The sequence below is a fragment of the Carassius carassius genome, chromosome 4 (assembly GCF_963082965.1).
Source record: "Carassius carassius chromosome 4, fCarCar2.1, whole genome shotgun sequence".
Lineage (NCBI taxonomy): Eukaryota > Metazoa > Chordata > Actinopteri > Cypriniformes > Cyprinidae > Carassius > Carassius carassius.
Window position 1 is genome coordinate 29,874,124 of NC_081758.1, and position 23,756 is coordinate 29,897,879.

General features: G+C 36.3%; 2 protein-coding genes across 4 annotated transcripts; both read left to right on the forward strand.

Annotated features, from left to right (window-relative positions):
- Positions 1 to 1,077: 1,077 nt before the first annotated feature.
- On the forward strand, positions 1,078 to 3,953 carry LOC132130953 (beta-1,3-galactosyltransferase 1-like). The gene is made up of 2 exons (XM_059542839.1): positions 1,078 to 2,575; positions 3,922 to 3,953. Exon 1 carries the CDS (start codon positions 1,399 to 1,401, stop codon positions 2,368 to 2,370), a length of 972 nt encoding a protein of 323 aa, XP_059398822.1. The 5' UTR covers positions 1,078 to 1,398; the 3' UTR covers positions 2,371 to 2,575; positions 3,922 to 3,953.
- Positions 3,954 to 5,636: 1,683 nt separating this feature from the next.
- On the forward strand, positions 5,637 to 20,803 carry LOC132139730 (dual specificity testis-specific protein kinase 2-like). 3 transcript variants are annotated; one of them, XM_059548314.1, is made up of 10 exons: positions 5,638 to 5,911; positions 6,272 to 6,376; positions 12,865 to 13,058; positions 14,679 to 14,800; positions 15,879 to 15,927; positions 16,825 to 16,974; positions 19,044 to 19,211; positions 19,309 to 19,392; positions 19,500 to 19,586; positions 19,719 to 20,803. In XM_059548314.1, exons 2-10 carry the CDS (start codon positions 6,346 to 6,348, stop codon positions 19,818 to 19,820), a joined length of 987 nt encoding a protein of 328 aa, XP_059404297.1. In that variant the 5' UTR covers positions 5,638 to 5,911; positions 6,272 to 6,345; the 3' UTR covers positions 19,821 to 20,803. The 3 variants fall into 3 exon arrangements, with proteins under 3 accessions (XP_059404299.1, XP_059404297.1, XP_059404298.1); XM_059548316.1 differs by lacking the exon at positions 6,272 to 6,376 and having other exon boundaries at positions 5,637 to 5,911; XM_059548315.1 differs by lacking the exons at positions 5,638 to 5,911; positions 6,272 to 6,376 and adding an exon at positions 9,142 to 9,238.
- Positions 20,804 to 23,756: the final 2,953 nt, after the last annotated feature.

Sequence of the window (23,756 nt, forward strand, 5' to 3'; positions counted from 1 at the left end):
GGGAGGCTCAGAGATTTTTTCATCTCTTTCTAGTCTGTCTGTGACAAATCTAAGTAGGCCTACTCATGCGCTCTGTTTTTTGTCTCTCCCTCAACTCATGCATTTATCAGTTCTGATGTCCAGTGGCACGTTTCTGGTACCTTTACGGTACTGCCAAGTGTTCATTTACATGCACCTTTCGTTGTGTTTCCTGTACCCTTTAACTATACTGGCATTCAGTCACAGAGCATAGGTATCTTGAATTGTTGATTGTTATCCTCTAAAAGATTTAAATTAAACAAAAGTCAAGGCAGGATCTATGTTCAATCTTTGGTTTAATTGATGCTGTGTACACCAGTTATGAGCTTGTATAATGTTCAAGATTCATGAAGGAAATGTAATGGCGAGGTTATTGGAATTATTGTACACATAGCCTCATATGAAATTTCTGTTTGCAAAAAAAAAAAAAAAAAAAAAAAAAAAAGATTTCATTAATATACAGAATAAGTCTTCGTGTTCGCCCCTATATCGACTAAACCACTGATCCCATGCTGTGTAAATTATGTCTCGTTTTGGTATTTGAATATTTTTGTTTGTTTGTTTGTATATTAAATGGGTGTACAACAGGTGTTTCTTTGTAACCCCTTAAAATAAAACAGATTTTGTTTTGTTTTGTTTAATAAATCACGTGTAGTGTGCTTATTTGGACACTCAAAACGAGCCAAATGTAACACTTACAACACTGAGGTATTTCAGTTCTGCAAAGTTTAATGTGCGTGTTTCATGACTTCCGCAAATGTTTGTAATTAACGTTTCGGTTGTTTCTGTCCACAATCAAAGTGCAACAATATGCTTCCTAGTAACATTTCTGTTGCCAGATTGGGCGATAGAAATGCGCTTACATGGGTGGAGACGGTTTGGATATTTGCTTGTATTTGTGCCGGGTTCTTTATCATTTTAAATTAAGAAACTAAAGTATTTAGTAGTGAAACTAAAATCAAGCAAACGTCTCTCCTTTTGAATGTCCCGCAGAATGCTCATAAGGAGTTATTCGACATTAAACAACAAGAGGAAGAATGTCCCATAGTTATCTGGCAACTCCGAATAACACACTCCCCCGTTGTGAAATGTTTAAGATAGCCTACTGTAATTATCCGTCATAGTTTAGCTGGAATAGCTCATGCGTATATCCACTTATGTTCGATAGAAAATGGAAGTTGCTTTATTTAACAATTTTTTGGTTTTCAATAGCTGACGTTTAAAAAAAACCTTATCCGAGCCTTTCAAGACCTCTCGAGAAGGGTTGGGCACTTTTGATAAACAAGCGCGTGCGTCATCCCAGGCAATATAACGGCGAACATGACATTAAAGTTTTGTAACTTTCCCTTACGTTAGTGAGGCAGTTTATTATTCTTAAATATGTGGAAACGATCGCGATATAAACTTTTAACGTGCTTTGCTGTAGCTGGGTTAGTAACATATGTAGCTATCCTCGTTTTTAACAGAACACTACTTCCGATGAAGACTCCAACACCCAAAGAGCTCTATGACGTGATCTCACCATCAACATACAGATTCATTCTGAACCAACCAGAACTGTGTGAGAAGAAGAGTCCTTTCCTTGTTCTTATGATCCCAGTGACTCTCAAAGACACAAATGCGAGGACTGCTATTAGAAGGACATGGGGTCAAGATGGCTTGATTCCTCGTGTGACCGTTTTGCATTTGTTTGTCATTGGTCAGCCCGCACAAAGTGACCCAGTACTGCAGGAGCACCTGGAGAGGGAGAGCAAGGAATATGGGGACATCATTCAAATGGACTTTGTGGACAGCTACCATAATCTCACAATCAAGACGATGATGATTATGAACTGGATAGCCACTTACTGCCAGGGTGCTTGGTATGCCATGAAGATCGATGCAGATATCTTTCTCAATGTGCGTTACCTGGTGGACTACCTGCATGACAAGGGCGAGTTCTCCAGGAAAGACTACATCTCTGGATCAGTCATCTCAGATGCTGTTCCTCACAGGGACCGCTTCAACAAATGGTATATCTCAGAGGATCTTTACCCAGACACCTGGTATCCTCCATATGTGTCTGGAGCTGCATATGTCTTTTCTACTGACCTGGCCAGAAAAATATCATGGGCCTCTAGATTTGTGCGACCAATTCCACTCGAAGATGTCTATGTGGGGTTGTGCCTACACGTCCTGGGTGTGAAACCAATGTATGCAACAACATTTCTGGGACTTGGTAATCTTTTTGAGGTGCGCAGACTTAAGTATGAAAGGTGCACTTTTGCTAAGCGCATTATAGTGAATGGGTTTAACCCACAGAATCTTCTCCGCATTTGGCATGACTTCCAGAAGTCTTATTTTACATGCTGATGAAACCTTTATACAATTGAAACAGCTAAACTGTATTTGAAGTACCTTGAATATTTTTAACTTGTGTTTAGTATGTGCTAGTAGCTCTCCATTCCTTTAACAGATTGCACACCATTGAGATTCAGCACTTTAACATGCGAGGGAAAACCAAATAGTGTTTCACCGAAAGGGACAAGAACACTTATAAAAAAAGGTTGAATAGACAGTTCTCAAGGAGTTGTAGGATGTAGAAAATAATAATTAAATATAAGGGAAAAAATGTATATAGATAAGACGGGAGGAAAGGTAAATAAATAGGAAAAGTGGAAGAGATTATTATGTTTTAACGCTGGAAAAATCCTGAATTATTGTGATCCACTCAACTAATTCATTGTGTTTTTACTCTTCTGCCTTCTGGAGGATGGTAGAAAAATAAAAACACTGAAATGGAGAGGGGTTGGTTATGATTTTTATTTGTAGTGTGAGCCCTTCTAAAATAAATAACAATCTCTTTAGTCTGCTTTCAACATTTAAAAGACAGCTTATTGGTTTTTTTATGTGTCCTTACTGATATATAAGCTATTTTATTAACCAGATTGCACTATTTGAACAAAGCATGATTGAGCATTAGATACATTCACTAGGTACAACTCTAGTACATTTTCAGATGCTGGTGCGTGATTTAAACAGAAGGGGGCGCAGGTTCCCTACAAATAGCGAGTGGGGGAAACGCTAGTGAATATTTAGGTTATGTTCTGATAAGAAAATATTTATTAAAAGATGAAATGGTTAATATTTACAATCCAGATACTTGCTATATTGTCATGGCCAGTAAATTTACCGCTCAGAGCACAGAACTATTTGAGAAGTTGTTTATGAAGCAGAAATTATTAGCACTGTCATCGCTTTCTTTTTGCATTTACAGGCTGTGGTGCAGTTTGTGCCTGGAAATCAGCTGCTCAAACATAATAAATAAAGCATCTACCACACCATGGAAAAGTAAATTCAGGTTGTTTAATTATATTGGATGATAAGTGTTGGATTATGTTGCTGTTATGATATTGTATATTACAGTAAATTGTCAGAGCTACAAAGTTGCAGTTAGCTTCTTAGCCACGGTGAACGTGCTTCAGGCGGCAAGGAAGTCGACCGGAAGTTGAAGTCGGCCGCGAGCTGCCATCTTGTAGCAGAACTTCACTTGCGTTAGCATCCCATTGACTTTGAATTCATTTTGGCGTCACTTTGACAGCGAATAACTTTACATCTGAGGCGTTTACTGTCTATGGCTTTCACCAGTGTCTGTGGATCAACATCCGCCTAGCCACACAGCATGATTAAGCATATGCGTGTTTCTGAGCTGTGGATGCCTTTCATTCGTGAACAAAACTGTTTTTGAACGACTTCAACTGATTCAAATTCGTCGATCTTTTGCTTTGAATCAATCACTGAGCAAGCCAGTGTGTCTAAACGATTTTTAATGAACAAAACCCCTAATAGGAAGAATTATGAATGTTTAACCAATTAACAATTTCAAGGGACAAGAACACTTATAAAAAAAGGTTGAATAGACAGTTGTCAAGGAGTTGTAGGATGTAGAAAATAATAATTAAATATAAGGGGAAAAATGTATATAGATAAGACGGGAGGAAAGGTAAATAAATAGGAAATGTGGAAGTGGAAGAGATTATTACGTTTTAACGCTGGAAGAAGAAAAATAAAAAATCCTGAATTATTGTGATCCACTCAACTAATTCAGTGTTTTTACTCTTCTGCCTTCTGGAGGATGGCAGAAAATGGAGAGGGGTTGATTATAATACTCCAGTCCTAGTCCTGAAGAGGAGGAGATACTGCTGTGCTATTTTCAGGATTTTTATTTGTAGTGTGAGCCCTTCTAAAATAAATAACAATCTCTTTAGTCTGCTTTCAACGTTTAAAAGACAGCTTATTGACTTTTTTATGTGTCCTTACTGATATATAAGCTATTTTATTAACCAGATTGCACTATTTGAACAAAGCATGATTGAGCATTAGGCTCTTTTCTTTCTGTACTGAAGTTGCAAATATCATTATAAAAGAGTTATTTACCACCCAGGTATGCCCTTTAGCAATACAAATATTATTTTGATTTGCTCTAGTACATTTTCAGATGCTGGTGCGTGATTTAAACAGAAGGGGGCGCAGGTTCCCTACAAATAGCGAGTGGGGGAAACGCTAGTGAATATTCAGGTTATGTTCTGATAAGAAAATATTTATTAAAAGATGAAATGGTTAATATTTACAATCCAGATACTTGCTATATTGTCATGGCCAGTAAATTTACCGCTCAGAGCACAGAACTATTTGAGAAGTTGTTTATGAAGCAGAAATTATTAGCACTGTCATCGCTTTCTTTTTGCATTTACAGGCTGTGGTGCAGTTTGTGCCTGGAAATCAGCTGCTCAAACATAATAAATAAAGCATCTACCACACTATGGAAAAGTAAATTCAGGTTGTTTAATTATATTGGATGATAAGTGTTGGATTATGTTGCTGTTATGATATTGTATATTACAGTAAATTGTCAGAGCTACAAAGTTGCAGTTAGCTTCTTAGCCACGGTGAACGTGCTTCAGGCGGCAAGGAAGTCGACCGGAAGTTGAAGTCGGCCGCGAGCTGCCATCTTGTAGCAGAACTTCACTTGCGTTAGCATCCCATTGACTTTGAATTCATTTTGGCGTCACTTTGACAGCGAATAACTTTACATCTGAGGCGTTTACTGTCTATGGCTTTCACCAGTGTCTGTGGATCAACATCCGCCTAGCCACACAGCATGATTAAGCATATGCGTGTTTCTGAGCTGTGGATGCCTTTCATTCGTGAACAAAACTGTTTTTGAACGACTTCAACTGATTCAAATTCGTCGATCTTTTGCTTTGAATCAATCACTGAGCAAGCCAGTGTGTCTAAACGATTTTTAATGAACAAAACCCCTAATAGGAAGAATTATGAATGTTTAACCAATTAACAATTTCAATGAACATAAAGACTTTTAAAATCTTAAATTCATGGTATATTATCTTATAAGGGTTGACATTTGAAGAGAAACGGATTTGATGCTTAAACCTAGTCTCTTAAAATTGTATCCACGCAAATGGCCACAACACAAATTTATTTGGTCAAAGATTCAAAAGAATCGAGTCACTAAATCAAAATCCCCACCTGAGTAAGCAGCTCACTGTTTTTGAACCACACGTGGACCTACAGGTGGGTGGGGCTGAACTTCCAGTCATGGCAACTGGCTCCCACTACACACAGTCCATTAAACATGTATTTCTTATCTAGGATAGACCGCTTTAAACTACCGAGAAGCTGTCAGTCTGACGGAGGTAGGTTTCGTTATATGTGAGGCTGAGTGATTGGTAAATGGAGTCCTTCCAAGAAGCGATGCTACCCACTTGTCTCCGACTAGAACTTGTTTGGGTGTTTGTAGCATAGACTGTATAGAACAGGTTTGTAGTCAATTATATTTGATCGCTGAGCAAATCAATCAGCAGCGGAGGTGAAGAAAGCGATTGAGTAAGCTGTGAGTAAGCGATTGTTTTTTGCTAGGTTTTTATGCATCTTGATTATTTTCTAATACTTTTGTTTGTTAATCTGAAGTAGGCTAATTGTAAATTACACGTGCGAATTTAATGTTTAAAACATTTCTGCTTACTAACCGCATCTTGCTCTATCCATCCACCCACTCGTCCGTCTGTCGTTTTCATGTTCTCATACGATTTTTACTGACAGTGTGCTGTGACAGTTTTGTGCTCTCCTCTCAGTGTGCATGCCATTTTTACACTTTATCGGTTCAGTGTGCTGTCTTTAAGTGTTTGCAAATTGTGTTACAGCTCAGTGTTTGTGTCTCTGTTCATGGAATGTGTGTCCTTTTCCCTCATAGCATCTGTCATATAGGCTCATCCCAGCTTATCTGTGTTGTGAGCTCAGGCAGACCGCCCCTTCACCCACCTCAAGATGCACATGAATAACTTATTAAACCAGTGCAGTAAGTAGCAATGCTTAGTAATTAATCAATGTTTTGCGATTACATGAAACAGCTAGTTTTCCATAAAGGCATGCTGCTATACACCTGCATGTGTAATGAAGAACATGTTTTCTGTGTTGATATTAGATTGAATAAGAGATGTCTGGCTCATTAGAGAGGTTTTAGACCTTTTAGACTCAGTATGGCTGGGAATAAGTTCGTGGGTTCACACTGAGCATGTCATGAAGAGAAGCATGAAGAATTGGTGTTCATAGATCATCTATAGTGATTTGCTCTTGATCTTGTGGTCAAGGTTCTTATTACCTATTTAGCGTTTTGATGTTGTCTCAGGCTAGGTCTTAAATATTGGAAAATTTAAGTAGTTTTTAGTTTGTCCCATACAGAGTCCATAGTTAAATATGAATATTGTTTCTGGTATTCTGTTCTCTTTCCTCTTGATGGATATTAGTCCACTATTTTTTGTCCATGAGTGTGTATGTCATTTAGTCTGTTCCCTCGTGTTGACGTAGTTGAAAACCTCCCTGCCCTTTGGTGTGAGACCGGAAAACATAGCTTTCCTCCCTCCATCTCCGTCCAAAAGACACGGTCCTGTCTCTCTCATATAAAACAGCACAGGACTTTCTAAAAATAATAGCTTCAAAAGTACTTCCTTTTTCCACGTGTACTGTCTTATTTGTCTTTATACTATTTCACAAGTGCATCATACTGTAGATGTTGATGCTTGTTGAGCACAGACTTGTGAAACACAAAAATGTAGTGTCATTAGTCAGAAGTCAAAGTTGAGGGTGGATATAAAAAGAAAAAAGAAGAAAACCTTAGAAGTTAAGATGATTTCAGGAAGTGCCTGATGTTTGTTGATCAAACTTTGAGATGTACTTGGAGTTCAGTTGCATGCATGGCATAAAAAATATCTGATTAGTGACTGATTCCTTCTGATAAAATAAAAGCGGTGTTCGATTACAAACCGGCTATGCAGTGGTTGATTTTAAAATGCAACAGCAGCAATTACACACATATTCTTGTTCAAATATCTGGGAACAGTCTTTTATTTTTTTTTAAACAAAGTTATACTTTTATTTAGCATGGGTGCATTAAATTGCGACAGATAAAGACCTTTACTTTTGAACTTTCAAAAAAAATAATAAAAATAACAATTAATAATTTTAATTTCCTGAGCACCAGATCAGCATATTATAATGATTTCTAACAGATCATGTGATACTGGAGTAATGAATGCTGAAAATACAGCTTTCATCATAGGAATAAATTACATTTTAAAATATATGAGTAGAAAACCGCTGTTTTAAATTGTAATATTTCCAAATATTGCTGTTTTTGATCAAATAAAGGTAGACTTAATGAGCATAAGAGACTTAAAAAAAACCTCCAAACTGTTGAACAATAGTGTATATATCATATTACAGTACTGTTCAATATACGGTATCTAATTTTGAGGATTCAGAATATCTGATACATAGATAAACATTTCACTGGATCATTGTTATACCGTCACTGTTTGCAGTTAAAGCATATTAGGCAGCAAATCATTGTGACAAAGCAGTCTCTGCAGAGTCATTGTTAGAAAACCTGATTTATCCTGCTGTTACTTTCATCGATTTTTTCCCAGACAGGTAGTCTCCAGTCTTAAACTCATTACAACTAGTCATCACAGCTAAATTGCTTAAAAAATTGAGTTTGTGCATACACGCATGTGAATTTGACCAGTTCAAAATGTAAAGACAAGCAAGAGATTGAAAAGAGAAAGACTTCAGCAAGACATTTTAATGTGTGGTATGCCACTGTGCTGAATATTGTTCTGTGTGGAGAAAGAGAGTGGGAGAGAATGTGAGGGGGAGATCTCTGGTGCCATGCCAAAGCTCTCTCTTCTCTAACAGATCCAGTTCGGAGCAGACTACAGCTTCTACCCCTGCAGTCCACACATATCCCAGCAGCCACATGAGAAACCATGTGCGGAGAGAGAGAGAACTTGTCAGGATGTGGACAAAAACAATGCAAAAAAAACAATAACAACAAATGCATGTTGTGAGTAGATGCTCATAGTGTGAGTGGTGTGAATTTCATGACTTGAACATGTTCTGGCCTCATTCTATCACCGTCTCATTCTTTGTTCTTTTGTATTAAATAAAATAAAAATGTTAGAAAAAACTTTAATTGAAAATAAGAAATGTCTTAGCAACAAAATAGCAAGTTCATCATGAAACTCTAGATGGCGCAGGCTGATGGGTCGCTAACGCAGACTGATGACTTTCACAGCATAATCAGTGAGTCACATCAACTATGGAGTGTTTACCTGATGCAAAGAACAGATCTGTGGCCCTTGCAGAGGAGAGTCATAAGGCTAATAAATAATGTGAATTAACTCCATGCTTTTACTTGCTGCATTATCATGCATTTTAGATAAAAACAATTCTCATATTTGTGCTTATACAAGATCTGAAGCAGCGGTTTTGTAGTTCATTTACTAGACAGAAAATAAGTGAATTTTATTTGGTGGTTTATAGTGTTATGAGATATATATATATATATATATATATATATATATATATATATATATATATTATTAAAAATGATCTATAGTATTTCAGAGTAATATATATTTTCTACTTAACTTATTAGTTCTGCATACCGATGTGCCAGTCTTCCTGTAAAAGTTGAGGGTTGGTTTCCTCTTGTGTACGTGTGAAGTCGGCTTGTAGCCTCATGATGGCATCCTCTGACGTGTTATGCACTGTGTAAACTTAAAAAGTCACTGTCCTAGTTTTGACCTGCATATTTCACAAACCAACAGTATTCTCTACAGTGCCAGATGTCCGCTGCCACAGGTAGATGTTTCCTCTGAGAGTAAGTGGGAGGTCCCTTTGCATTGGTGATTTTTAACACTGCAGTGTTAACTTGTGGTTTTGTCTAAAACTAAATCAGCTTGCATGCTTGATCTCTAGTTGAGACGTCAACTCTGTTGGCCAGCATGGTTTTTTCTTCTTGTAAATCAGCATGTTGTAGGATTGTGCATAATTTTGCACCTTGGTGCAATAACCAGAACATGCCAAAGTTCTGTTTTTATTATTTATTATTATTGTTTTCAAAATGTATCATGTACTTAAGCTTCAATGGAGGTCAAATGTTGTTCTGAAAGTTGTTACTCTACTCTGTAAGCATGCTCGATTACATTTTTGACTTTTGGAGGTTCCTTGTGTTATATTTTATTTATCGTTCTAGATATAAATACAGAAAACACTAGATGAAAAAGACTGAGTGAAACAGAGTCCTGTCAGTATTGCACTCTAAGCATTTTTGCTTTTTTAGTGAGGTTTTAAAACTGAAAGGGCTCAGATTGTGCATCTGCTGCTGGAAACACAAAGACGTGTGCACATGTGTGCACTCTACCCATGATGAATACTGCTAGATGATTCCCGCTTAAGTGAAGGCGGGTTGTGTAAGGGTGCCACTCTGTGCTGTTCCCTGGTAGCATCTTTGGCCAGTGATGATAGTCCCAATTGACTTAAATGCCCTGCTTTATTCTGTGCCTCCCCAACATGAAATTTAAAAACTGCATTAAGTTGCAAACAAGGGTCTAGACTCCAGAATCTACATACACAAAGTGTAAACTGACAGTGGATTGTGGATTATTGGATATTACACAGTGATTACTGTTTTAGTAGAGTTGTGCTCTATGGTCAGTTTTTTTTTTTTTTCAGAGGCTGAATTTGTGCAGTTTTTCAACTTACTGCTCAGCCTCACAAGAAAACCACAGTATTGTTTGACAGTGTTTATTAAATGTTGCAAATATCCTGTGTGAATTTAGATTTCAGACGCCCACCATATACACAAGTACACTGCTGTTCAAATGTTTGTGTTTGGTAAGATTTTTAAATGTTTTTGAAAGACGTCTCCTGTGCTCATCAAGGCTTTATTTATTTGATCAAAATACAGTAAAAACAAAAAAGACAACAGTAATATAACAGTAAAATAAATTTTTTTTTATATTTTAAAATGCCATATGATCCTTCAGAATTCATTCTAATACCTTATGCTGTTTTGGTGTTCAGGAAACATCTTATTATCATCAGTGTTGTTTCTTAATATTTTTGGTGAAATTTACTATATTTTTCAGGATTCTTTGATGAAAAGAGAGTTCAAAAAAGGGCATTTAGAAATGTTTACATGAAACATTATAAATGTCTTTACCTATGATCAATTTATTGCTGTCTTGGTAAATAAATGTAATAATGTCTTTAAAACCCCAAAAATTTAAACGGTACTACTAGTGTATATTAGGGATGTAACAATTCAATAAACTCACGATGCAATGCGCTACACAATACTGACTTAACAATATGATTTGTTTTTTTAACAAAAGGAAATTTAAGATGAAGTATAAATGAAAAGTTGTCCTTTTATTATTTCTCAAACAAAATGGTACACATTTCTTTGTGAAAATGAAATGTCACATAACTAAACTAAACTGAAAATGTAAAACAAATTAAATAAATAATACTTAATAAATAAAAGAAATCTCTTCATATAAACAAATTTTTGCCTGTGCTCTTTTCATTTAAATTTAGAGGCAAACACTGCATTTTAATCATGATTCACGCAAAGATGCAGCAAGAGCAGTTTTTGATTTAAATTTGATTGCATACTATAATTTTGAAATCTGAAGCAAAAACAGACTTTAGCTGTGTGAAACTAAATATACTACATAGAAACATCTGAATGAAACAAAACCAGCAGACACTGAATGAAAACACAAATGCACTGTGACAGTAGGTGGCGCTTATGGAACAGCAGCAATGTAGTGTTTCCTTGGTTGCCACTGTAAACAAAGCAGATAAACATTACTTCAATATGCATTTTACAGAGGCAAGAAGAAAAGAAAATGCCATCTAAACTTTTCTGAAGACAGTTTTCCCTCAGAGATACATTCATATAAACCTTCAACCCCAAGTGTATTGAAAGTGACATGACATACATACTCAGAATTCATGCTCTGCATTTAACCCATCTAAAGTGCACACACACACACACACACACACACACACACACACACCCGGAGCAGTGGGCAGTCATTTATGCTGCTTCACCCGGGGAGCAGTTTGGGGTTCCTTGCTCAAGGGCACCTCAGGCAAGGTATTACCGGCCCGAGACTCAAACACACAACCTTAGGGTTAGGTGTTAAACTCTCTGACCACTAGGCCACGACTTCCCTGGCAATTTTTTTTTTTTTTTATATAAATTTATAACTGGTTTAATCTGTAGTATATTCAGAATCAGAAAGAGCTTTATTGCCAGGTATGTTTACACATAAGAGGAATTTGTTATCGGGACAGAAGCTTCCACAGCACAAACAGAATGACAGTGAAAGACACATAATAAAAATAGAATAAGTAATAGGAAATGGCAATATTCAACAAATTATTTAAGAAAAACAATATGCAAAATACACAAAAGATGGAATTTGCATGTACAGGTGTGTTATGTAAAAAATAAATGTTCTTGTGAAAAAGAACATATACATAATAAATATAGTGTGTTAAATAAATAAATGTATAAATAGTGTTGGGTTTTATATGTTTATTGCCAAGTTAACTGTTCATGAAATGGATTGTCTGAGGGAAGAAACTGTTCTTATGCCTGGCCGTATGGTGCTCAGTGCTCTGTAGTTCCGGCCAGACAGCAACACTTCAAAGAGGAAGTGGTCTGGGTGTGAGACCAGCTCTTTTACTCACTCTGGATGAGTGCAGTTCTTTGAGAGTTAGGAGGGTTGTACCAGTGTACCAGAAGTGCAGACGGATTCAGTGACTGCAGAGTAGAATTGTATCAAGCAGCTCCTGTGGAAAGTTGAACTTCCTCAGCTGGTGAAGTAAGTACAAGCCTCTGCTGTGTCTCAGTCTATGTGAAACTCCCACTTCAGATCCTGAGAGATGGTGGTACCCAGGAACCTGAATAACTCCGCTGTTGCTACAGTGCTGCTCATGATGTTGAGTGAGGGGAGTGTGGAGTCATCTACAAACTTCTGGAGCTTAACAGAGGGGTCTTATGCAGTTGTTGTTGGTGTAGAGAAAGAAGAGCAGTGGGGAGAGAATGCAACCCTTGGGGGCACCAGTGCTGATCATATAGTGCTGGATGAGAACTTTCCCAGCCTCACTAGCTGCTGCTGATCCACTGACACATGGAGGTGGTCACAAATTATTATTGCATTGTTCAAAAGCCATGCTACTGACTGCATTAGGCTGTTAAAATGAAAATTCTTATTATTATTTTAATATATCCCTTTTTTCTGTGGTCAATGTAAGCTTTTACTCTATGGAAACGATCAGGCTGAACATTCTTCAAAATATTTATTTTCCTGTCCCATGGGAAAGAGTGTTTGAAATTATCCTTATTCTGCCCCTTTTATTCCCCGCCGTGGCAGGCGAGAGCCTTCCTACTCATTTTTTTTTCAACTCTTTGTTTTTTTCGGTTCTCAGTGGAGATCTCTAAGATGTGTGAGGTGGACATTTCGTCTGAGTCCACCAGCCCGACGCTGTATAGAGAGTCTTCTGATACATACTGCCATGTGGACCGCTGGCAGAGGCTACGCACAGCCGTCCGCAAGCTAGAATTCTGGGAGAACTTCACACATGAGCTGATTGGCAGTGGCTTCTTCTCAAAAGTTTACAAGGTAACACTCAACATATCTTGAATCTGATGACTTGCATCTGTAAGTAATAATATCTATTCTAAATATGCAGTTAATAATATATGTACAATAAGTGCTAAGAGATTTTCAATTCATTCAAGTTTATTTGTATAGCGCTTTTTACAATACAAATCGTTACAAAGCAACTTTACAGAAAATTACTGTATTGTGACTGTCAGTTTGTGTGCATATGACAGGATTTTTCAGAAAAGTTTATACAAGACGTAGTCAGCCAGACGATGAACATTATTAACAGCAATTATTATATGATGCAGTCACACTTGTAGCAATATTTGTTAGTTCTGTTGTTGATTCAGGGTTAGCATCATCTGGGGTCCTCTGAGGATCAGCATCATCTCTTCTCGGGTGTTCTGGATCCAGACTGAAGCTTGTGTAAATCCTAGTACCCGTGGCAAAACATAGAAACAAATAGAGACTTCATTAGCATAGCTGCTGTTCCAACAAAGTAAAATTAATTAGTTTAACCCAAGCTAAAGAATAAGACTGCACATTTGATCAGATGCAACTGCAGTCACAATTTAAGAGATACATTATTCGAATGCTTGGCGAAAGAGATGCGTTTTTAATATAGATTTTAAGAGAGAGTGTGTCTGAATCCCCAATATTATCAGGAAGGCTATTCCAGAGTTTGGGAGCCAAATGTGAAAAAGCTCTACCTCCTTTTGTGGACTTTGCTATCCTAGGAACTACTAAAAGTCCAGTGTTTTGTGACCTTAGGGAGCGTGATGCATTGTAACGTGGCATGAGGCTAGTTAGGTACGCAGGAGCTAAACCATTTAGGGCCTTATAGGTAAGTAATAATATTTTGTAACTGATACGGAACTTAATAGGTAGCCAGTGCAGAGACTGTAAAATTGGGGTAATATGATCATATTTTCTTGACCTCGTAAGGACTCTAGCTGCTGCATTTTGGACTACATGTAGCTTGTTTATTGAAGATGCAGGACAACCACCTGAAAGGTTTTTCCTACTTTGTGCTTTAACACATTGGCTGTTGGAAAATGTTCTCACAACAAATAAAGCAGTCTAAAATGTTGACTTCATATGTGTATATTGATTTATTTTGTTACTTTCACAATAAAATATTTTATTAAATAATATTTTTGCATAATTCTATCAAAAAAGTTTTATAGTAAAATCTACCATATAGAAAAAATGAAGCAGTGTGATAAATTCAGTCTAAATGGAAATGGCTTTTTCATCATTCTATTGTTCTGTAGAAGGTCTCCCGGTGTGTGTGTGTGTGTGTGTGTGTGTGTGTGTGTGTGTGTGTGTGTGAGACTTACTAATTGGGACAAATTTTACAGCTAAGTCCAGATTGCGGTGGCCCTTGTGCCACATTACACTACACCCATTAATGTGCTCCTGGGGAGTCCCTGCTGTGTAAATTACATAACCGGTGATTGCAGCTCAACCATCCCAGCAGTTATGTCCCTTTCAGTGTATCAACATGGACGTTTTTTTTTATTTGACTGTACTTTAGAGAGAGAAAGGAATGTTTTAATACCACTTTGGGATCAATGCCTTCTTCTCTATTTGTTTTTTCATTTTATTGTCATTTTATTGGATTTATTTTTTTAGGTAATCCACAATACCACACTGAAGGTGATGGTAGTAAAGATCTATAAGAATGATGTTGATCAAGACAGCATTGTACGAGAAATCAGCCTTCTGCAGAAACTCTCACACCCCAACATAGTGAGGTAACCCGCTATGTTAACTCATTTAACTTATTTTATGTTTTTATTTATTACACATTCCATTCTCATGAAGGCTTATACGTATACTCTGTCTTTACACTACCAGTCAAAAGTTTAGACACATCAGACTGAATCTGATATCTTCAAAACCTTTAAACTAAATCATTTTATTTTTTTACAAATTTTTTTATGTTTGCAATTAGTTTGTTTCTCTGCAAAACTCTTTGTTGTTGTTGTTGTTGTTTATTGATATTAGTTAATTTGATCACAGAATTGTCTGATAGTGTTTAAAATGTATCCCAGGATGCACCTCATGAAGCTGGTTAAGTGAATACCTGGAGTGTGCAGTGACAAATAATCTAGACAACTATAGGCTACTTTGAAGAAGATACAATATGATATATTTTTTATTTTTTGGTCATTTCCAAACTTCCATTTGTGTTATTTCAGAGGTTTTTTGCCCTTACTAGTATTCAAAACCAGTTAAACGGTAATAATGAAGAATGAGTAGTATGTGTTTCCAAATGCCTGTAGAGATGTACATACTAGATTTGGATGGATCCTGACAAGACTGCTACAGGTTACAAGTCACACTTAGCCCTTTCCAGCACAGAGCTCTTATACTGCTGTTAATCTTGCACTATGACGTGTGTTTGTCTAAGCATCTCTTTTTTCCGGTGTGTTATGGAAGGACAAAGTCAAATACAAAACTGAATGTGCAGTGTTAATTTATCAATACTTTCCAGTTACTGCCAACTGTCATCACCCCATTACAGATGATATTCATGTTAACCCATGAACAGAACTACTGAATGTGACAGAAACTACCCGAGGTCACCATGACACAGTGACCTATAACGTTTACCCATATCCACTGCTTCACTCATTCATGGTTCTCTAATGTTATTAGTTATGTTAAAAAAAGTTAAACAAATGAAAGCCTGAACATCATCTGAACATTTTATTTTTCTGTAACTAACAATTATTTTGTTCAATTGTGCATTTGACAAATGATGGGCTTTGGGCTGTATTTAGGCAGATTTAGGGAATGGATCATAACCTCCCACATCTCTTTTTCCAGGTATCTGGGTATTTGTGTCAAAGAGGACAAGTTGTACCCAATTCTGGAGGTGAGATCTCCCATTTTCTCAACCTCAAAATCAAGTTGTTGTTTCTTTTTTCTGCAATTTGAGTTTATTGTATGCATTAGATTATAATATTGTAAAATTCGATTTTTTTTAAATAACATGTTGTGACGCTTTGAAACTGTACAAATTGATGGGCTCAACAATAAGGATTTTTCTGCTTTCCTTTTAAGATTCTTTATACTGCATGTTCATGTAGTTACATAATACAACAGTATGTGTGTATATATATATATATATATATATATATATATATATATATATATATATATATATATATATATATATATATATATATATATATATATATATTTATTTTTATTTTATTTTTTTTTATTTTTTTTTTTTATTCAACTACCTAAAATCATTTGGAGAAATGAATTATACATTTAAAAAACAGCTGTTTCATCTGCCAAAGAGTGATCAATAAGCTTATACCAGTGTTATGTTGTTTTTATTTATAATTTTTTTTGTAACACTTTAATAAGTTTTCATTATTTAACATTAGTTAACTACATTAGTTAACATGAACTGACCATAAATAATAACTCTACAGCATTTATTAATATAAGCCAATGTTCATTTCAACATTGCTAATTCATTATTAAAATCAAAAGTTAACATTAATGCATTGTGAACTAACATGGACAATTATGTTTTCAGTAACATTAACAAAGATTAATAAAGGCCTTCTTATATAATGTGCATTGTATCTTATCTAATGCATTTACTAATGTTAACAAATGGCTACATATTGTAAAGTGTTCTTATTTCATTTGCCCCAGGGAGATCCTTATTGCTAAGCTCTGCACCTAACAATAACAATAAAAGTGAAAGTGTATGTTTGTTTCTTTCTCTCATGGACTGTGTTTGTCTGGACAGTATGTTAGTGGAGGATGTTTAGAGGAGCTGTTGGCCAGGAAAGATGTGCCTCTATGCTGGAGGGAGAAAGTAGACCTGGCGTCAGACATCACCAGAGGAATGATTTACCTCCACTACAAGAACATCTACCACAGAGATCTGAACTCTAAGGTACAGCAGGACTCTCCGTCCCACTCGTCTTTTGTGACCAACTGAGAAACGCTTCGAGAAGTGCAGTGTGAAATGGTTTATATACAGTTCCTCTGAGCAATCATCAGATATTAGACAATGGTTGCCTAGTCTTATGTAGAATTCTCCCCTGAGAAATACAGACATAGATGCTTGCGTGAGTGTGTCATTGGTTGCCAGGATTCACACAAGTGCTCATCACACCTGGCGTGAGGAGCGAGGCAACAAGGCCAGTCCATTGTGATGGTAATAAACTCTCCCACTCTGTCTTTCTCAGTCTGTCACTTATTAAATACATACACACTCTCTCCCCAACCCTTCCCATCTCATTTGAAAATGTAAAATGCACAAACAGTGTATAGGCCCGTAGATCCTATTCCCCTTTTCATTTTTAGTCTCTGTGCCACTGCCTGTTTGTCAGCCATTCAGATATGAACAATGAGCAAACAAAAATGCCAGCCACACGATTTACACAACCATGACATCGAGCACATCGGTTAATGGGACCATAGATTGGTTTCCACTGTGCTGCAAGTTAGCATTTAACATAGAAGTTGGTATGAATGTGGGAAGTTGTGTCAGAAAATAGAATCTATTAAAGTTTATTGTACTAATATTAGGAACATTAATTTAGAGGTGGTTAAAGGGTTCATACACTGAATATATATATATATTTGTCAACAGCAGTTATTTAAATTTTAATAATTGAATTAAGAAAAAAATATATATTTTAATAAAAGTATAAATTGTTATATTACCTGTTTATTATCTAGAAATACATCATTCAAATTATAATTTTATTAATAGATTTCCCCAATGATTTTATTTTCTCCCATCATATGGAATCAAACAACCTCAGTGTTTTTTTATTTAACCCACCCATTAGCTGCACAGCCAGAGGGTGTTGCAACACTTGGCATATGCATGAGTTACTGTTCTAAATTTGGAGCCGAGCCTTCAAGGCTCAGGGCTGTGCTTGGAGTTTTCTTAGTCCTATAATCATAGGTCAGTTTTTTGGATGGAGGCTTAGCTGAGGTTTTTAATTCAATCCAGATTGAACTCAATTTACTGTTGTATCCATCAGCACTTTTTGCTCCAAGAGTCCCACTGGTCTTATGTAACGTCTCTGTTGTACCTGGATTCCCCATACTCCGGTCAGCCTCGATGACTCCTCATCTGACTTTCTTCTAAAATAACAGACCAGTTTTATTACACCCTCAATAATTTTTCTTTAAACTGAATTGTAATACTAAACGGCATGTTCCTAGCATGACATGTCATAACTAGGGACCATTCCACCTGAAAGCGAGGTATAACATTGCATACTTGTACCCCTGGGTTGACAGAGATGGAGTAGAGGAATTGTAGGCGGTTCAGACCCTTTTGGCGAGGTACAGGGTCAGCTGAATAATTCATTAAATGGAGATTGTGCTTTCATTTGAGCCTGGGAGTTCTGCTTCAGCCACCAGGCACATTGCTCTCAGAAGGCTACAGATAATGAACCACAAAAAAGGCAGTCATGTATCTTATTTTATGCTTGCATGTAACATTTGTCTTTATCTGCATTGCATTTAGATGCCATTAAGCTTATTTTCCAGTTTACCTTCACACAAAAACTCCACGAACAAGCCAGTGAGCACAGCTTCAAGCTTTAGTGGTTTGCTTATTTAGAAACTTTAATGTAATTGTCTTCCATATGGAGGTGTTATTTGGTACTAGACAATGAATTCAAATTTCGAAAATGCTATGTAAGAGTTTTTGTGGGAGATGTAATAACTTTGTTAGTCTATGCCTCCCCCTTTTGGTAGAGAGGAAAATCACGTTCACGAGATGCTTGTGTGAAAATGTATAATGTAATGTTGTTTTAATGTCTATATCTGATACATTATTTAAAAAGTTGACAAGACTGGAGTAATGGCTGTAATAATATTTCACAATATTACTGTTTTTACTCTTTTTGACCATATTATACTGAGACTGAACTAATAGTAATAGTGCACAGAAACTAAAAATACTTATTTTGCATCTAAACTTGTTTGTGTCTCCTAAAGAACTGTCTAATAAGGGTGACAGCGAGAGGCAGAGAAGCTTTGGTCACTGATTTTGGTTTGGCTCGAGAGGTGGTTGAACTTCCTGCAAAGGACCGAAAGCTTTCACTTGTGGGCTCTGCTTTCTGGATGGCCCCTGAGATGCTGCGCGGGGAGCCATACGACCGCAAGGTAACGACTCTTATGAACACCATTGTGGTCTTATGAACGCGATGTTCTAAAGCATTTTCTAGTTCTCACCTACTGATTTTGCTTTATGTAACGCTAGGTGGATGTGTTCTCTTTTGGAATTGTTTTGTGTGAAATTCTGGCTAGGGTCCCAGCAGACCCAGAAATCCTTCCAAGAACACAGGTGAATATAAATAGAATTATTGACGCTTTTGAAAATAAAACATGTGGTATCAGAATCAAATGATTATATACTGTCCCTGTATGCATTTATGGTTGTGGGTGTTGCAGGACTATGGCCTGGACGTGTCAGCATTCAGGAAAATGGTCAGTGGGTGTCCTCAGCGTCTTTTGGAGCTGGCAGCCAGCTGCTGTCTGGTAAGTCACCTTGTTACCCTTTGGGATATGAAATGGACACACATTTCCTCTTTCAGTTATGCCTAAAAATGAACAAACCCTTTGGAAAGGGAAGTAACATGTTACCATTGACTTTTGTTGTTTCTCGTGCAGATAGAGGCTTTCCGAAGACCCTCTTTCGCTGAGCTTCAAGACGAGCTAGGTGAAATTGCTGAGACTTTGGCATGTCTTCACAATGATCTCACCACAGGCTGATCTGCGGCACACCCTCGTGTATCCCATCAGCCCTGCAATTGGGGCTTTCTGGGAAACAACCAAATACTATTTTTGTAGATTTCAGTATATCGATACTTGATTAAATTAAATTGTACAAGAGAAAGCCATTTATTTTGGTACCAGCTGCCCAAATAAGAAAGTGCATTTGTATTGCTGACTTTTTAGAAAAGTGACATATTTGTAAAATGAAGAGTACTTTGAGTACTTTACTTAGTTTGAAAGCATCTGATGCATAAGCAAGTACTCACTTGTGGTTTGGTCTCCACTCTGAGCTGAAGACTCGGTAGCTACTAGTGTTTGTGAAACCTTATAATTTTTCTCTTTAACATCAAAACAAAACAAAGATTTCATGTTTTAACACTTTTAGTTTACTTGTTTGCCATGGGTTGTGAATTTCGATACTCACACATGTCTCAGAAGCGTGAGCTGGCACCGGTCCGACTCCAATAAAGTGACAACAAACTATTTCTCTGGACACATTATGGTCATAATGGCTGAATAAGAAATTTGAGATTAAATATTTTTAAGACCATCCAGCTGTAGTATTATTTACAAATTAGATGACGAACACTCAGTAATCTTTAAATATTTCTAACCATTTCAAATTCAAAACTTGGCACTGTTGATATGTATGTGTTCATACTTTTTTCTTGGTAATTGTGTTTTAATAAGTACTGCTTAGCTGTTATTTAAATGTTTAATCATCATATTTTCAAAGCCTTCTAAACGTCATTCAAGTTAACTTTAACAAAATCTATATTCTGTGCCTCAAAGCGGAAGCTCGAGAATCTTGTGGCGAGAAGTGTCACGCTAAACTCATGTTTCTGAAAAAGGCCAGATGTCTGTAAACCTTTCTGTGGTTTGTAGTGTTTTTGTAATACTGTACATGATATAAAAAGCAGGAAGGAAGCATATGTGAATGGTGTGTATTATTTTTTTCAAATAAAGCCATTGAAAATCTACTAGTCTTGTCTTATAAATATAGTTCTTTGCACAGGAAGTGCACTATTAGCATCGGGATTTTATAAAAACAAAAAAACTACTGAAAAATGACTGTAAAAACCTTAAATGACTGTATAAAAAAGTTGGACTGTCCCTTTCTCTGATAGAAGTTGATGATGTATGGTTAAAAACATTTGTGTGACTATCATATATTACAATGCGCTTTACTTTAATGTCTGGTTACCTGGCAACTTTGTAGACTCTTAAAATACCCAATGCTAATCGGGGTTCTTTGTGGCGTCTGCTATCTAACCACTCAATGCAAATGATTTGACTAATCATGAATGACAAAGAGTGCATCATGGGATTAATCTCTTTATGTGATCCTGGGCTACTGAATTAATGACTCGGGTGACACACCTAAAACTTTTATCTACATCAGATTAAACGAACCTGAGAGTTTGAACAGACTCTATAATGGAAATGTCTTTAGTAATTTTCAGAGCTCAGCAGTCACTTAGAAATCACTCTTGATGAATGTTGTATCACTGTCTGTTTTCTAGAAGGCATCGACTTTATAAACCTCTCATTTTGTCCTTAACCTGTAAACAACGTGGCAAAATTTGACTGGTACTTTTGGAGTTTATACAACGGCCTGTTTGTTTCCAGCTGTACCAAAACACTGAATAGATGTGAATGAATAAATAAACACTGGCTTTTCTTCTGTTGGACTTTAAAGTCTGTTGAACAGCAGATGCTTTATTAGCTTCATGTTTTATAAGTTTTATAGCAGTGAGGGAGCAGAACTCCACCATTTAATGTTATTATTCCTATGGTGTATGGTCATAGATGACTGGAATACTAAAATTAACATTACAAGATCAGATTTAGATAAAGTCAATTTCTCTGCCAAGCTCATGTTTGTCCACGTTTCTGTTGGCTGAATCTAATATGTGACCATTATACACAGAAGCATCCTGAACAAAGACATCATCATCCAGAAAACACTGAGTGCAGATAAAGAGGTGCATACTGTTCCTTCTCCACACAGAACACAATCCCATAATGCACTGCAGCAAGCTCTGTGAAAAATGAAAAGATAAAAATTATCACCAACACAGATGGTGTTGACACCTTTGTAGAGTGTTCCAAATCAGACGCTCATGAGGTTCAAAAGAAGAAGTAGAGAAACAAATAAATCTCATAAGTTTGTTCAAAACCGCAGAGACATTTATAAATGAGGCTCTGAAACCCTTTTGCGGAAAACAGTAGTGACGCAATCTGCCCATTAGATGGCAGTGTCTAGTATGATTCACACTTACCTGCACTAAATTCACTATTTTATTGCAGTGACACGTTTGGGTAACAGAAGCAAAACGTCAACCTTTATTAAAAAAAAAGAGGAAAAATTGTGTGTATATATATTTTTTTTTTTTACAAAATAATTAACGTTGTTGCTTGTATGTGGAAAAAAGTTTGAGGTCAGTAAGATTTTTCAGAAAGCTTTAAGTTTTTCTTTTTCAGTAAAAATGTTTACCGTTTTATAAAATTAATTAATATAATAAATTATGTTCTTTTGAGATTTCTATTAATCAAACAATCCTGAAAATAATAATAATGATAATAATAATAATAATCACACTTTCTGCTAAAATATTAAGCAGAACAACTGTTTTCAGCGTTGATAATAGTGAAAAGTGTTTCTTAGCCCCAGATCAACATAGTAAAATTATTTCTTAAGGATCATCCAACACTGAAGACTCAAGTTCTGGCAAATTCTGCTTTGCCATCACAGCAAAAAAATACATTTTAAAATATATTCAAATACCTAACAGTTATTTGAAATTCTAATGATATTTCACAAGTTTACTGTTTCTTCTCTATTTTTAATCAGATAAATGGGATTTTAATTCATTTAGAATTCTCATCATCCTTATGACCCTTTGTAATTATTTATTTTCTGTTATTGATAAAGGACAATATCTTTGTTATTATTCCGTAACAATCAACATAATTACCATTATATATTATTACATGCAAGAAGGCGGCTTAAATTAACTTCACCACTTATTTTAGCAGACAACATGTGCAAGTACAAATCATTCATATGGGACACACTCATACATTCCCCGAAATGTTGTAAGGCCTTGAGGAACAGAAGGTAATAATCAAGCATTTTATGAGACATCTTCCCCTCAGCACCGTCAAGTCTGGCTGCTCATCATCTGTGGGTTTAATGTTGTGTGTCCACCTGGAGTGATAGCAGTCTGATGTTCATTCAGCCTTGCTGAATCTGACCTTCATACAACCCCCCATCTGAACAAACACATCTACAAGACACTGGATCCTCTGTGGGATTCATGCACTTTCCACAGCCTATAATGATTTATGGAAACCATTCAAATATCAGAGCTGCTGCCATAAGGTGCATTACGCAACAACACAAGCTAACACAAACATATGGAATAAAAATCCTTTTAAGGCACCACAGAGAACAGTTTGTGGGTTATGAGTAATACACACTTTAATATCCTAACGTTAAAGGGTTTATTGTGCTCGGAAGTGGTTTCATGAGCCTTAGTATTACTGCTTTGGCATGGTGCGGCTATATATTCTCAGTGGAATAAAATTAATTTATATGGCTAATGGAGTGAGAAATTTAGGACAGGGAAGTGACCAAAGGACGGGTCACATAAAAGCAAAAACTTTGAAGGAGTTCATACATCACTGATATACTATCATATACAAGAAGCCATGGTGTACTTTTGCAAAATATGACTTCAGATATGAACTTTCACATAAAAAAAAAAAAAAAAAAATTATGTATTCCATTAGGCTAATAGGAATGTAAAAAAAGTTATGGACTTATGGAACCATTTTATCATTATGAGACAAGTTTACAGACACCATAAAGAGTAGTAAAAGTGATATCATCGATCAGCATGAGTGTTCACTACATATTATAATTAATAT